The 13,461-nt window shown below is 39.7% G+C and overlaps 1 protein-coding gene across 1 annotated transcript in view; it reads left to right on the top strand.

The window, feature by feature from the left end:
* The window catches only part of SIM1 (SIM bHLH transcription factor 1), a 151,365-nt gene that overhangs the window by 66,905 nt on the left and 70,999 nt on the right, over positions 1 to 13,461 (top strand). The window contains exons 3-7 of the mRNA XM_073626994.1: positions 838 to 927; positions 8,096 to 8,204; positions 8,306 to 8,391; positions 10,860 to 11,059; positions 12,100 to 12,206. Coding sequence (XP_073483095.1) covers positions 838 to 927; positions 8,096 to 8,204; positions 8,306 to 8,391; positions 10,860 to 11,059; positions 12,100 to 12,206 — 592 coding nt within the window. The remainder of the gene's footprint in view (positions 1 to 837; positions 928 to 8,095; positions 8,205 to 8,305; positions 8,392 to 10,859; positions 11,060 to 12,099; positions 12,207 to 13,461) is intronic.

The following is a 13,461-nucleotide window of genomic DNA, read 5'->3' as shown; positions in this document are numbered from 1 at the left end:
TGTTGGAGACAGAGGATTGAGTCTCCGATTCATAATAGTAGAGCACGTCTAGAAACTATAGAGGGAGCTGTAAAAGATGGAGTATCTAACAGGTAATAAAGAACTAGTGAATAAATTGACATACCGGCATCTATTAAAGATGGGTGCACTCATGCTTTAGGGGTTTTAGTTTAAAACAAATGATATTATTATCATGCAACTTTTATGTGGTAAGCTTGCTAAATGTTAAATTTAGCTATTTGTGATATTTATAATAATGCTTACTGAATGTTACTTTTTAGTTATCTGTGATGTGATAATGTTTGCTGAATTAAATGAAAATTGTATTGTCAAAACATGCTTTCATGCAATGATAGGTTAGTTTTTTTTCATAAGATTGTCACCAGTGTGAATAAGAAGTCCAGGAAATAAGACTGTAATAGGAAGAATGAGTGTTGTGTTTAGGAAAATACATATCTAATCCCCTGTTGTTACTTGTATAAACTGTTTATCAGATACCAGCATTGTGAGAGGCAGAATCGTCTGTAAAGTCGATTTCTGCCTTGTAGTAGCTTAAAGCCACTTTCCCTGCTGAGAGTCGTATATCTTCACAGTGTTTACAGGTGATAAGCTTTTGATATGTTAAACAATGGAAGATTAAACTCATTTCCCATATAGCACTATCTTGCCTAACACCATGTTTGATTCAACAATGAGATGTTTAAATCAGAGGTGAAGGGACATCTGACCACCCAAGCGCTCTTGAAATGTAAATAGTATTTAAATTGCTGCACTCTGGGTGTTTGGGTAGGGGAATATGAATTTGCTGTTTAGTTTATTTTCTTTTCTCCTACTTAGACCTTAGATGGTTTCATCTTTGTGGTGGCTCCTGATGGGAAAATCATGTATATCTCTGAAACTGCTTCAGTCCACCTGGGCTTATCACAGGTAGGTGATTGTGGCTGTTTGCTCATGTACAATTACTCACACTTGTAGCTGTTAATCAGAGGATGTTTTAGGTTGCTACTTTTATCTGCAGATAAGCACTAAAGGATATGTGGTGTGTGGACTCTGTTTAGCAGTTTTTCTAGAACCAGTGGGAATTGCAGAAATCTTTCCATGAGTTTATCTATCTCTCTCTTTCTGATTTGTACAGGTGAAAACATATCTGTATGCTGCATTGTTTTTCCACTCTGTGTGACTTCAAGTACCCAAACACATGAGATGATTGCTGACTTTTGGTTTGGGCAATAAATCTCATGTCTATAGGTATCAGCAGACCACTGTAGAGACTTCTGCTGACTAGGTTTTGGCTGATTGTTATTGTTTCCATCATGACTATGTAAACTAGTAAGGAGGGGGAGGTTATCAATTTTCATCTATGTTTTTTCAGCATAGATAAGAAAAAAATGTCAGCCTAACAGATCCTTTGCAGTGCTAATAGTGGACTCACAAGGGCTGTCAAAACATGTTAACTTTCCATATGGACTGATTCTTTAATGTTGAAAAACAATGAGCATGGAAGTTAGGTAGCACTCAGCTTTCACTTTTCATTTTATGGAAACTTCTATTGGTTACAGTAGACTTGAGCAATGTGCATGTTCACACTGGGCTTAAAAAAAAAACATCTGTTCCCTTGGCAGAAAAAAACACTCATATAGAGTGGTTTTTGTACATAGTTTAGACAAGTTTAGGAGAGTTTAATGTTTTTTTCTGCCAGAAACCTCCAATCAGAAACGCAAACCAGAAGGTTTTTCTTCCCTGCCTCTAAACGTTGAGCTTAACCCTTTCACGACTAAGCCTATTTTTGACATTTGGTGTTTACAAGTTAAAATCCGTATTTTTTGCTAGAAAATTACTTAGAGCCCCCAAACATTATATATATATATATATATATATATATATATATATATATATATATATATATATATATTTTTTAGCAGAGAATCTAGAGAATAAAATGGCGATTGTTGCAATATTTTATGTAACACGGTATTGTGCAGCAGTGTTTTAAACGCAACTTTTTTGGGAAAAGGGACACTTTCATGAATTTTAAAAAAACGAAACAGTAAAGTTAGCCGGCGTTTTCTGTATAATGTGAAAGATAATGTTATGCTGAGTAAATAGATACCAAACATTGAGAAGAAAATAAAGTAGATATGGCGCCGTTCAATATCCGTGTTGAAAAAACTGCTAACTAAATAAATAATAATAATAATAATAATAATGAATATGTAAGTGTTGGTGCAATTAACTTTACAGTGTCCTATTGACCAAAGGAAATACACATATGATATGTTATCAAACTATTATAAGCAAAGTAAATGTCTCTGACTAAAATCAATTAATTCCCACAAAAAATTTCAATAAAACATTACATGATTCCATTTGTGATTTAAAGTGCTTTAGTGCAAAACCTTGTGGATTAAAGTTGAAAATCTAAATTTAGAAATAAAATTACAAATAAGAAATATAATATTGCAGATATATGTGCAGTTCCAAAATTTTTTAGGTATCCAGAAATAAGGTGCTTCTGTGCTGGTGAAAAACAATAGATGGTTGCAAGTATCCGTCTATATACGAACCTAATCGGGCGAAAAGTGAATCTATTTGCTTATAATAGTTTGATAACATATCATATGTATATTTCCTTTGGTCAATAGGACACTGTAAAGTTAATTGCACCAACACTTACATATTCATTATTTATTTATTTAGTTGGTAGTTTTTTCAACACGGATATTGAACGGCGCCATAGCTACTTTATTTTCTTCTCAATCATATACTCCACCTGGTGGTAGTAATTAGTAGAGGCAGCAGTTCTTTTTTGTTTTGTTTTTTGGTTCTTTTTTGTTAATATTCACCTCCTTTGCACGGAATCATTCACATTTTCTAGATACCAAACATGTCACGCTTTATAATAGCACGCACTTGTGGAATGGCGACAAACTACGGTACCTAAAAATCTCCATAGGCGACGCTTTAATTTTTTTTTACGGTTACCAGGTTAGAGTTACAGAGGAGGTCTAGTAGTAGAATTATTGCTCTCGCTCTGACGATTATGGCGATACCTTACATGTGTGATTTGAACACTGTTTACATATTCGACTTCCGTATGCGTTTTCTTTGCTGCGCGAGCTCGCTGCGACGGGGGCGCTTAAAAAAATTATTTTTTCTTATTTATTTTATTTACTGTATTTATCGGCGTATAACACGCACCGGCGTATAACACGCACCCCAATTTAGGAGGGAATTTTAAGGAAAAAAAACTTTTAGGAGGGAAGTTGAAGGGAAAAAAACTTACATTTAAATGCCCTTCATTGCAGCCTTGTCAGTGCAGCCATGTCAGTGCAGCCTTCCCCAGTGCAGCCTTGTCAGTGCAGCCATGTCAGTGCAGCCTTGTCAGTGCAGCCTTGTCAGTGCAGCCTTCCCCAGTGCAGCCTTCCCCAGTGCAGCCTTGTCAGTGCAGCCTTGTCAGTGCAGCCTTCCCCAGTGCAGCCTTGTCAGTGCAGCCTTGTCAGTGTAGCCTTCCCCAGTGCAGCCATGTCAGTGCAGCCTTGTCAGTGCAGCCTTCTCCAGTGCAGCCTTGTCAGTGCAGCCTTGTCAGTGCAGCCTTCCCCAGTGCAGCCTTGTCAGTGCAGCCTTCCCCAGTGCAGCCTTGTCAGTGCAGCTTTCCCCAGTGCAGCCTTGCCCCAGTGCAGCCTGGGATCCCCTGTCCCTGCTTCCAGGGCTTCAAAATCGCGGTCCGCGATTTGAAAATGGCGCCGCCGGCGCCGAAGTACACAGAGCCGGTCCTCGGCTCTTTCTGGCGGCTCTCGTTTACTTTCGGCTCCACTCGTAGTCCCGAGCGGAGCTATCTGAGTAGGTTCGGATAGCTCCGCTCGGGACTACGAGTGGAGCCGAAAGTAAACGAGAGCCGCCGGAAAGAGCCGAGGACCGGCTCTGTGTACTTCGGCTCCGGCGGCGCCATTTTCAAATCGCGGTCCGCGATTTTGAAAATGTGACAGCTCGGGATCGGCGGGGATCGGCGTATAACACGCACCTGCGACTTTCCCCTGATTTTAAGGGAAAAAAGTGCGTGTTATACGCCGATAAATACGGTATTTTAATATTAATAAATTGTTTTAAAAAAAAAAAAAAATTTGATCACTTTTATTGCTGTCACAAGGAATGTAAACATCCCTTGTGACAGTAATAGGTGGTGACAGGTACTCTTTATGGAGGGATCGGGGGTCTAAAAGACCCCCGATCCCTCCTTTGCACTTCAAAGTATTCAGATCGCCATTTTCGGCGATTCCGAATACTGTATATTTTTTTAAAACCGGCGCCATTGGCAGCCGAGTTAACGGGAAGTGAAGTCATGACTGTCACTAGCCACCGGAGGCGGCGAATTGTTGATTGGGCCTCCCGGTGGAACGGGAGGCCCGGTAAGAGCAGCGGGAGGCTGCGGGAGGGGAGGGGGGGCGTCCCCTCCCACTCCTCCGGTATAACAGCCGAGCGGCTTTTAGCCGCATCAGTTGTTATTGCTGGAAAGCCAATCGCCGGCTCTAAAAAACAGTGCCGGGATGATGCCTGCAGCTGCGGGCATCATCCCGGTATAACCCCCGAAAGCCGAATACGCACATCTGCGTACGCTCGGCGGCAAGGGGTTAAAATATGCCTGTAATTGTCCAAATGTACATGGACACATAGCACAACATTAAGCTGTTTCTTCAGACAAAACACAAAACTCTTGTAGAAGAAGTGATTTTTAAGCTAGTGTGCATGGAGCTTAATGCCCTGTACACACAATAGGATTTTCTGACAAGAAAATCCATGTTTTTTTCCCGACAGATGTTGGCTCAAACTTGTCCTGCATACACACGGTCACACAAATCTTGTCGGAAATTCCGAACGTCAAGAACGTGGTGATGTACAACACATATGACGAGCCGAGAAAAATTAAGTTCAATAGCCAGTGCGGCTCATCTGCTTGATTCCGAGCATGCGTGGAACTTTGTGCGCCGGAATTGTGTACACACGATCAGAATTTATGACAACGGATTTTGTTGTCGGAAAATTTGAGAACCAGCTCTCAAATTTTGTGTGATGGAAATTCCGATGGAAAATGTCCGATGGAGCCTACACACGGTTGGAATTTCCGACAACAAGCTCCCATAGAACATTTTCCGTCGGAAAATCCTATCGTGTGTACGGGGCATTTATGCTTTTTTTCTCTATTTTCATCTAGTAATCCTGCCAGTAAGTCTATTTTCCAAAAGAACAAGCTCTCTTCTAGATGTATCAGTTTACAGGGGTGGGACAAACAATTTAACATTGGCAGGAATGCTTACAACGACCAGCTTGTATTTATGTAAAACCTTTAACCCAAGGAAATAAACTGTTTGCTTTAACTGATTATAAAGTGTGAGCTGGAGTTTAGCTTCAATTTGTTAGTGTATTTAAATCTATTAGTACATATCACACTACCCTCCCCCCCGACTGACAATGCTGCTGTCTGCTCCGCCCCCTATGCTTATTCATCCAGAGTGGAGGCTCTCTAATACAGGAAGTGTTTTACTAGTCAGATCACCAGGTAAAATCAGAGGGGAAAAAAGCCTAAAAAAAAGAAAAAGAATGCGACCGCATTTAATGATTGGTAAGGTGCAATATATTACATTTTTGTATTGAATTTAATACTGCTTTAAAGTATTTATGAGCCCTTATCTTGTAAAACAACACATTCAGTTTAAAGCAATAATGAAAGACAGACATTTATGTGTATATAAATTAAAAAACTATATATATATTTTTTTTTCATAAGTGATCACATAATCTCTGTTCTCAGCTGTGTAGTAAGGGGCTTGGAGAGGTGGTGGTGTAGAAACAAAATTACACTGATCTTTCCTGTGAATGGCTGTGCAGGGGGGAGTGTCAGCACAAGTTTTGGGCATTGGAGGACAGGCAGGCTGTTCACCCCGCACAGCTAGAAGACTGATCATGCTGAGGTAGATGTGCTTTCATGCCTAATGTGGTTAGTTTGAAACAGGAAAGCAGAGGAACTGGTATGAACATCAGGTATTTCACACAAACTAAGAAATACAAAGAGAACAGGATACTTTTTAACACAAGTATATGATACAACAGACACATACCGTATCATAGATATGAAATGCTGAGATAACATACTCTTAAAAAATCCCCTGCAAATAGAACAACCTGTTTGTTCTTTGTAAATCAGCCCCTTATATTCTGAATCATTCAATATTTTTACAGAAAGCACACATACCACACAACTATTATGTCAGCACCATCTTCACATGGGATCAATAAGAATGACTACATTATGATCATATAAACCTGAAGATGTGATAACTATGCAACCAAAATTTACACCCCACGCAATTCTTATTTCAATAAAGACATAGTGAGGAAGTAATTTGTTTAGCATATGTGGGATGATTATTGGCAGTTCTAAAATAACTTAATTTGTCTGAAAATCAGATAGGTCAAATAGGGATATTTACTTAAAAAACAGTGCATTGCCTCTTTAAAAGATTACTGAATAGTCATAAATTGGATACATATAAAGACAGAAATAAGTGTACAAAAAAAAACCATACATTCAATCAACAAACATTTAAGTGTCCATATATCACACATATAAACAGATGAGGTGAACAGAAAAGTCCCACAAGTGAATAATGCAATAATCACTGCATATATATATATATATATAATATCCAGTGAAAAATTGGTGTTGCCATGGCAAATAAAAAAATTATCCAAGACACCTCCTGCTAGTGTGACACGCTCCTTACCAGATAGTAGGATCCCTCAAAGAGGAATACTTTAATTGCACCTTCACAATTATCCAGTAATCCTGAAATACCACTCTCAATGGAGATGTGGTCAAATAGGGCTCAATAAATTGACCTTTGAATGCACAGTAAAAAAATAATTTTGCATAGCTACAAGAAAGACTATAAAGATTAACGGCGGGCACGAGAGACTGAGAGTGAGAGGACCCAATTGAAGCTGCACCGCATATTATTTGAAGGAGTATCCATACGCTCTTTAATGTTGACACCGAGTGGGGTGTAACGACAAGGAATCTCTGTGGATGGATGGACAGACGGTAACCAGTAAGTGCCTTTCACTTGGGCTCTTCTGAGGAGGGTATCGTATGTGTGATAACCAATTCTCAATGATACTGAGGGGACTGTCTACAGTGGATACCTTATATTCCCATGTGCCATCACACATCCAAATACAGGACATACACCAAAGTCACAACGTACTGTGATAATACATCAAGAGGTGACTCTATATAGCATTCCCTTCAATCCACAGTAATCAGGTGTCTAATGGTCTTTTTCTGAGGTTATACCGTTGTCCCTGATTAGGGCATTACTTCCTCTACATCTGGAATAATTATGGACATATCTTTTTCTCTACATCCTAGTAATTAGTTTTTCTGTGGTGCAACATTTATGTTTTTCATCATACCTTCTTCATTGTACATCGATATTGACTTTATCGGAGTTCTCTTCAATTACCATCAGTTTCTTTTCGAAGCCCATTAGGTGTTCCTTTCTTTTTCCCTTCCCTCCTCCATTTTCCTTTCCCTTCCCTTTCCCCTTACTTTTAGGCTTGAGTCTTCCAAGGACCTCTACATGGATGTCCATGCCTTATTATACCATTGATTGGGACATATAATACGGCAATTGCTGTGGCATGCTCACTCATGTACAGATTTGTGGCATCCGGATGATTGTTTATTTGTACCCCATTGTTGTGTGTCTTGACTTGTGCTTTGTACTGTTAGTGGTCACAACCAGAGACATTCTTTGATGCTGGTGTTTCTGGTTGTTTTTTGTCAAATTTCCAGTGTCTCTATTTAAAATCTTGTCTCCCATTGTGGAGTTTTGTGATAGTTTTTATTTACTAATAAACTATAATATTTTTCTATTTCGCACACATTGTATTTTGAGTCGCTCATTTGGTCTTCTGGTTCCATTCGGTCTCGAAAGGACAGTCCCAGGTTTTTTTGTTTATATATATATATATATATATATATATATATATATATATATATATATATATAAAGATTAACGGTATGCTTTTACTTTTGCAGGTAGAATTGACTGGAAATAGCATCTTTGAATACATCCATCCTGCTGATCATGATGAAATGACTGCAGTGCTTACAGCTCATCAGCCCTACCATTCACATTTTGTCCAGGGTAAATCACAGCTCCGTATTGCTGTCTGTGGAGAATCAGAGCTAGGTTATAGATTTAGAGGAATGTGACATACAAGTAACACTGTTTGTCTTGCCTTGCAGAATATGAGATTGAGCGTTCATTTTTCCTGCGGATGAAATGTGTGCTGGCAAAGAGGAATGCAGGTCTTACCTGTGGAGGGTATAAGGTGGGTGATCTTCATGAGGACTAGACTTGATCTTTTGTGAATGAACCAATGAATATAACTATGTCATGTATAAACAAGACAACGATGCTTATATGTCTGAATTTGCAAATGTAGTTGCAATGGTTTTGTGTTTTCACCAAAACTGTGTTGTCTTGTACAATTATTTTACCATCAGTCTCAGTGGTTGGTTCTCCTTTTGGGGGGGGCAGCAAACAAAGAACACCCCCCCGGTGGTGTGGCACGGCACTGAAACAGCACCCCTTGGTGCGGGTGGTCCAGGACTTACCCGCTTGTGTGGTGGGGCTGTGGTGTCCTCTCCTCTTCTCCTGGAGTGTGGGCAGCAGCCGCGTTGGCTCCAGTGTCCACTCCTCCAGCTTCCTCCGCCATGTGTCTCTTCTTCTGCTAAAGCGCTAGGAAGCCAATAGGATCGCCTGACACTTTGGCCAATTGGGAAACTGGTCTCACAGACCTGCCTTCTGATTGTCGGGGAGGAAATTTAGTGTAGTAATAGTGAAAACTAATTCACTATGGTCCCACAACTGGGTGGGCTCGAAGCGCAATGCTCTGCACTCTGAGCCCACCATTTTTTGAAGCCTATTAGAGCCTCTGGGAGGCCGAACGCGTGGATAGGGGAGGTGGTGCCTGTGCACCCTCTATGGATGGGCCGCCACTGATCAGTCTTGTGGGAGCTCTTGTTCTATAGGAAGAGCACCAATTGGATAATACTTAGACAATATCTCATCTTTCCCTACCCTGAAGGAAAATCTGGCAGAGCAGACTTCTTCTTACTAACCAGGGCAACCAAAGTATTGGAAGCTCCTGTTATAAACTGTTTTTTTCTTTAATTTTCTTTCAACTGGGTGGGCTCGAAGCGCAATGCTCTGCACTCCGAGCCCACCATTTTTTGAAGCCTATTAGAGCCTCTGGCTCTAATCAGGTGCTTAAAAAAAACACTCACCCCGCATTGGAATCCATGGTCCGGTGCCACTGTAGATCAGGGGGCCGCACGCATGGATAGGGGAGGCGGTGCCTGTGCACCCTCTATGGATGGGCCGCCACTGATCAGTCTTGTGGGAGCTCTTGTTCTATAGGAAGTGCACCAATTGGATAATACTTAGACAATATCTCATCTTTCCCTACCCTGAAGGAAGATCTGGCAGAGCAGACTTCTTCCTACTAACCAGGGCAACCAAAGTATTGGAAGCTCCTGTTATAAACTGTTTTTTTCTTTCATTTACAAAGTTGAATGAGTGTTTGGCCTATCTGTACAGCACTCAGAATGGCTTTATATATCAAATGAATGCACATATAAAAAAACTTTATTTTTTTATGTACCTTTTGCTGCCTTTGAAATGCAGCAATAGTGATCATCAGTGCTCACATTGCTGGTCTGGCAAAGTTACATTGGGAAGCTTGTGTGTAAGTCTAGCGCTGAACAGATACCCATACATCTCCTGTGCTGGGTCATGGGAAACAGGAAAGCATTATTCTGCCGCTCCCTGTGCATAAACATTTTCCTGTGTGGTTTTTGTCAGGGCAGCACTGTAGATAGGCAGAACGTTTGACATTCGGTGTACCTTTTTCATTACTAGCTGAAGCAAGCTGAACTGTACTTAAAGTAAGAGTTGTTTGAGTTTGGTACAATGTACCAATGGTGCAGTTACACTATAAGTTTTATCACATATACTTTTTTTTATCTTAATAAAGTAAACCAGACCTAGCTTTCTATTAAAATTAAACTGACCTGACCCAAAATGTTTTTAAGGTAATAGTGCTGTATCGGTGTTGGTCTTCAGGAATGTCTTGTGTCCCTATGGGGCATTGACTTCTAGATTAAGCCCTGCCCCCGACACAAAGCCCCACCACCTGTTATTCATTTGTCATATACAGGCATACCCCATTTTTAAGTACACAATGGGGTTTATTTACTAAAGCTGGAAAGTGCAAAATCAAGCTCAATGCTGCATAGAAACCAATGAGCTTCTAACCCCAGCTTGTTAAATTAAGCTTTGGTAATAAAACCTGGAAGCTCATTGGTTTCTATGCAGAAGTGAGCTTGATTTTGCACTTTCCAGCTTTAGTAAATAAATCCCATTGTGTACTTAAAAGTGGAGTATGCCTGTACCACCATCATGTTCTGTCCACTTGAGTTCTGGCATTTGGTAGAGGAACAACAGGGGGCAAGGTTTTTTTTCAAGAAGGGACATAACTTTATCCCTACTTGGGTAGAAGTTGAGGCCACATTTGTAGCCTTAGCCTAGAATTCAAGAGTGCTCAACAGAGATTGATTTGAAGATTAACCCAGGTGCATGTAAACTTATTGCACTTTTATTAGTTAAAAAATATTTTTGACTAGGTCAGGTTCACTTTAATGTTTGCCTCAGATTTTTTCACTACATCAATGTAAATAAAAGGATGTAAATACAAGTATTCTAAAGTGTTGGGACTCTCTTTCTTGTATGTTACAGGTTATTCATTGTAGTGGATACTTGAAGATCAGACAGTATAGTCTGGACATGTCACCGTTTGATGGCTGCTACCAGAATGTAGGCTTGGTGGCTGTGGGTCATTCACTCCCTCCTAGTGCAGTAACTGAGATCAAACTTCACAGTAATATGTTCATGTTCAGAGCCAGTCTTGATATGAAGCTGATATTTCTGGATTCCAGGTAGGTTGGGTTTAGTTTTGTGCAACTATTAAAGTAACACTAACACTTACTTTAGTTACAGTAACAGTTTTTTTTTATGGAACTATTATTTATATGTCCTAGTAATATATAATGACATCCACAGAAATTATTTTATTTGATTTATTTTAAAATTTCTGGAGCTCACTGGAAACTTTACCCTTTTCCACAGTAAAGTATATGTTTATATGTTCATTAGTAGGATTACTTTTACTAAAAATTACGTTTTTGGAGGATTTGAATTCACTCAAGGCATGTGCAACATGTGGTAATTTTTTAATAACATGATTTCATGTCTGTCAACTGTGCAGAATTGTATGCAGTTGGCTAAAGGATAGATACCAGAGTGTGGTTGTAAATGGTATTCATTTGAAACAGGGAGCCATCTGTACTGGGTCCTGTTCTATTTAATCTATATGTAAGTGGTATAACTAAAGGTTTGTTGGGCAAGGTATGTCTTTTTGCTCACAATACAAAGGTGTGGAATAGGGTTGAAATCCCTGGATGTGTTTGTAACATAGAACATGATTTGGCATTTGGCAATTAAAGATTGGTCAAAACCATGGAAACTGCAGTTTAGTGCTTCTAAATGTAAAATGCACCTAAGGAAAAAAGAGAGTACAACATTGGGGGTACAGTATTGGCCAGCACTACAGAGGAAAAGGATTTGGTAGTACTTATTTCAGATGACTGCAAAATAAGCAAACAATGTGGCCATGCAGTGGGAAAACAAATAGAATTCTAGGACGCATCACTAGAGGCGTCACTAGTAGGAAGAAGAATGTCCTGATTCCTCTATATAGATCTTCAGTTATACTTTATTTATAATACTGTGCCCAGTTTTGGAGCCATCACTTACAAAAAGATATTGATAAGACAAAACAGATTTAGAAAAAAATGGAGCAGACTCGATGGACCACTTGGTCTATTTTTTTTGCCATCACTCTATGTTTCTATATATACATCAGTACCCCTACAGTAGTCCATGCAAGGTTCTCATTATAATTTTTTGGTTACTTTAGAGTTGCAGAGCTAACTGGATACGAACCTCAAGATTTGATTGAAAAGACCTTATATCATCATGTACATGGATGTGATACATTTCATCTGAGGTGTGCACATCATTTATGTAAGTATTTTATTTTTTTCTCAATAACAACTACCAGTATGCTTATGAAATTGCACTGCTAAATAGTTATGGGATCTACCATATCACCTTTCTTTTCAGCCTTCTAAACTACAAATAGTACCTTAAAGTAAATTCTAATTACCACCCAAGTCCCTTTCTTGACTAGGAAGGCATTATCATTTAGGGAACCATACAATTGCTGTATTCATCCTTCTGTCTAGATATGCCTATCTGTCAATCTACAATGTCTATTTTATTGGGATTTTATGTGATAGATCAACACAAAGTGGCACATAATTGTGAAGTGGAAGGAAAATGATAAATGGTTTTCAACATTTTTTACAAATAAATATGTGAAAAGTGTGGCGTGCATTTGTATTCAGCCCCCTTTACTCTGATACCCCTAACAAAAATACAGTGGAACCAATTGTCTTCAGAAGTCACCTAATTAGTAAAAAAGTCCACCTGTGTGTAATTTAATCTCAGTATAAATGCAGCTGTTCTGTGAAGCCCTTAGAGGTGTGTTAGAGAACCTTAGTGAACAAACAGCATCAAGAAGGCCAAGGAACACACCAGACCGATCAGGGATAAAGTTGTGGAGAAGTTTAAAGCAGAGTTAGGTTATAAAATAATATTCCAAGCTTTGAATATCTCACGGAACACTGTTCAATCCATCATCTGAAAATGGAAAGAGTATGGCACAACTGCAAACCTACCAAGACATGGCCGTCCACCTAAACTGACAGGCCAGGCAAGGAGAGCATTAATCAGAGAAGCATGGTACATCTGGAAGAGCTGCAGAGATCTACAGCTCAGGTGAATCCACAGGTCAACTATTAGTGTCTTCCACAAATCTGGCCAAGAAGTGGCAAGAAGAAACCCATTGTTCAAAGAAAGCCATAAGAAGTCCTGTTTCCAGTTTGCAAGAAGCCATGTGGGTGGGGGACAAGCAAACATGTGGAAGAAGGTGCTCTGGTCAGATGAGACCAAAATTGAACTTCTTGGCCTAAAAGCAAAACGCTATGTGTGGCAGAAAACTAACACTGCACATCCCCCTGAACACACCAGCATCATGTTGTGGGGATGCTTTTCTTCAGCAGGGACAGGGAAGCTGGTCAGTTGATGGGAAGATTGATGGAGCCAAATACAGGGCAATCTTAGAAGAAAACCTGTTAGAGTCTGCAAAAGACTTGATACTGGGACGAAGGTTCACCTTCCACCAGGATAACGACCCTACACATACAGCCAGAGCTAC

The sequence above is a fragment of the Aquarana catesbeiana genome, linkage group LG04, assembly GCF_042186555.1.
Source record: "Aquarana catesbeiana isolate 2022-GZ linkage group LG04, ASM4218655v1, whole genome shotgun sequence".
Classification (NCBI taxonomy): Eukaryota; Metazoa; Chordata; class Amphibia; order Anura; family Ranidae; genus Aquarana; species Aquarana catesbeiana.
Note: the sequence above shows the minus strand (reverse complement) of the source record. Positions and strands in the feature narration are given on the sequence as shown.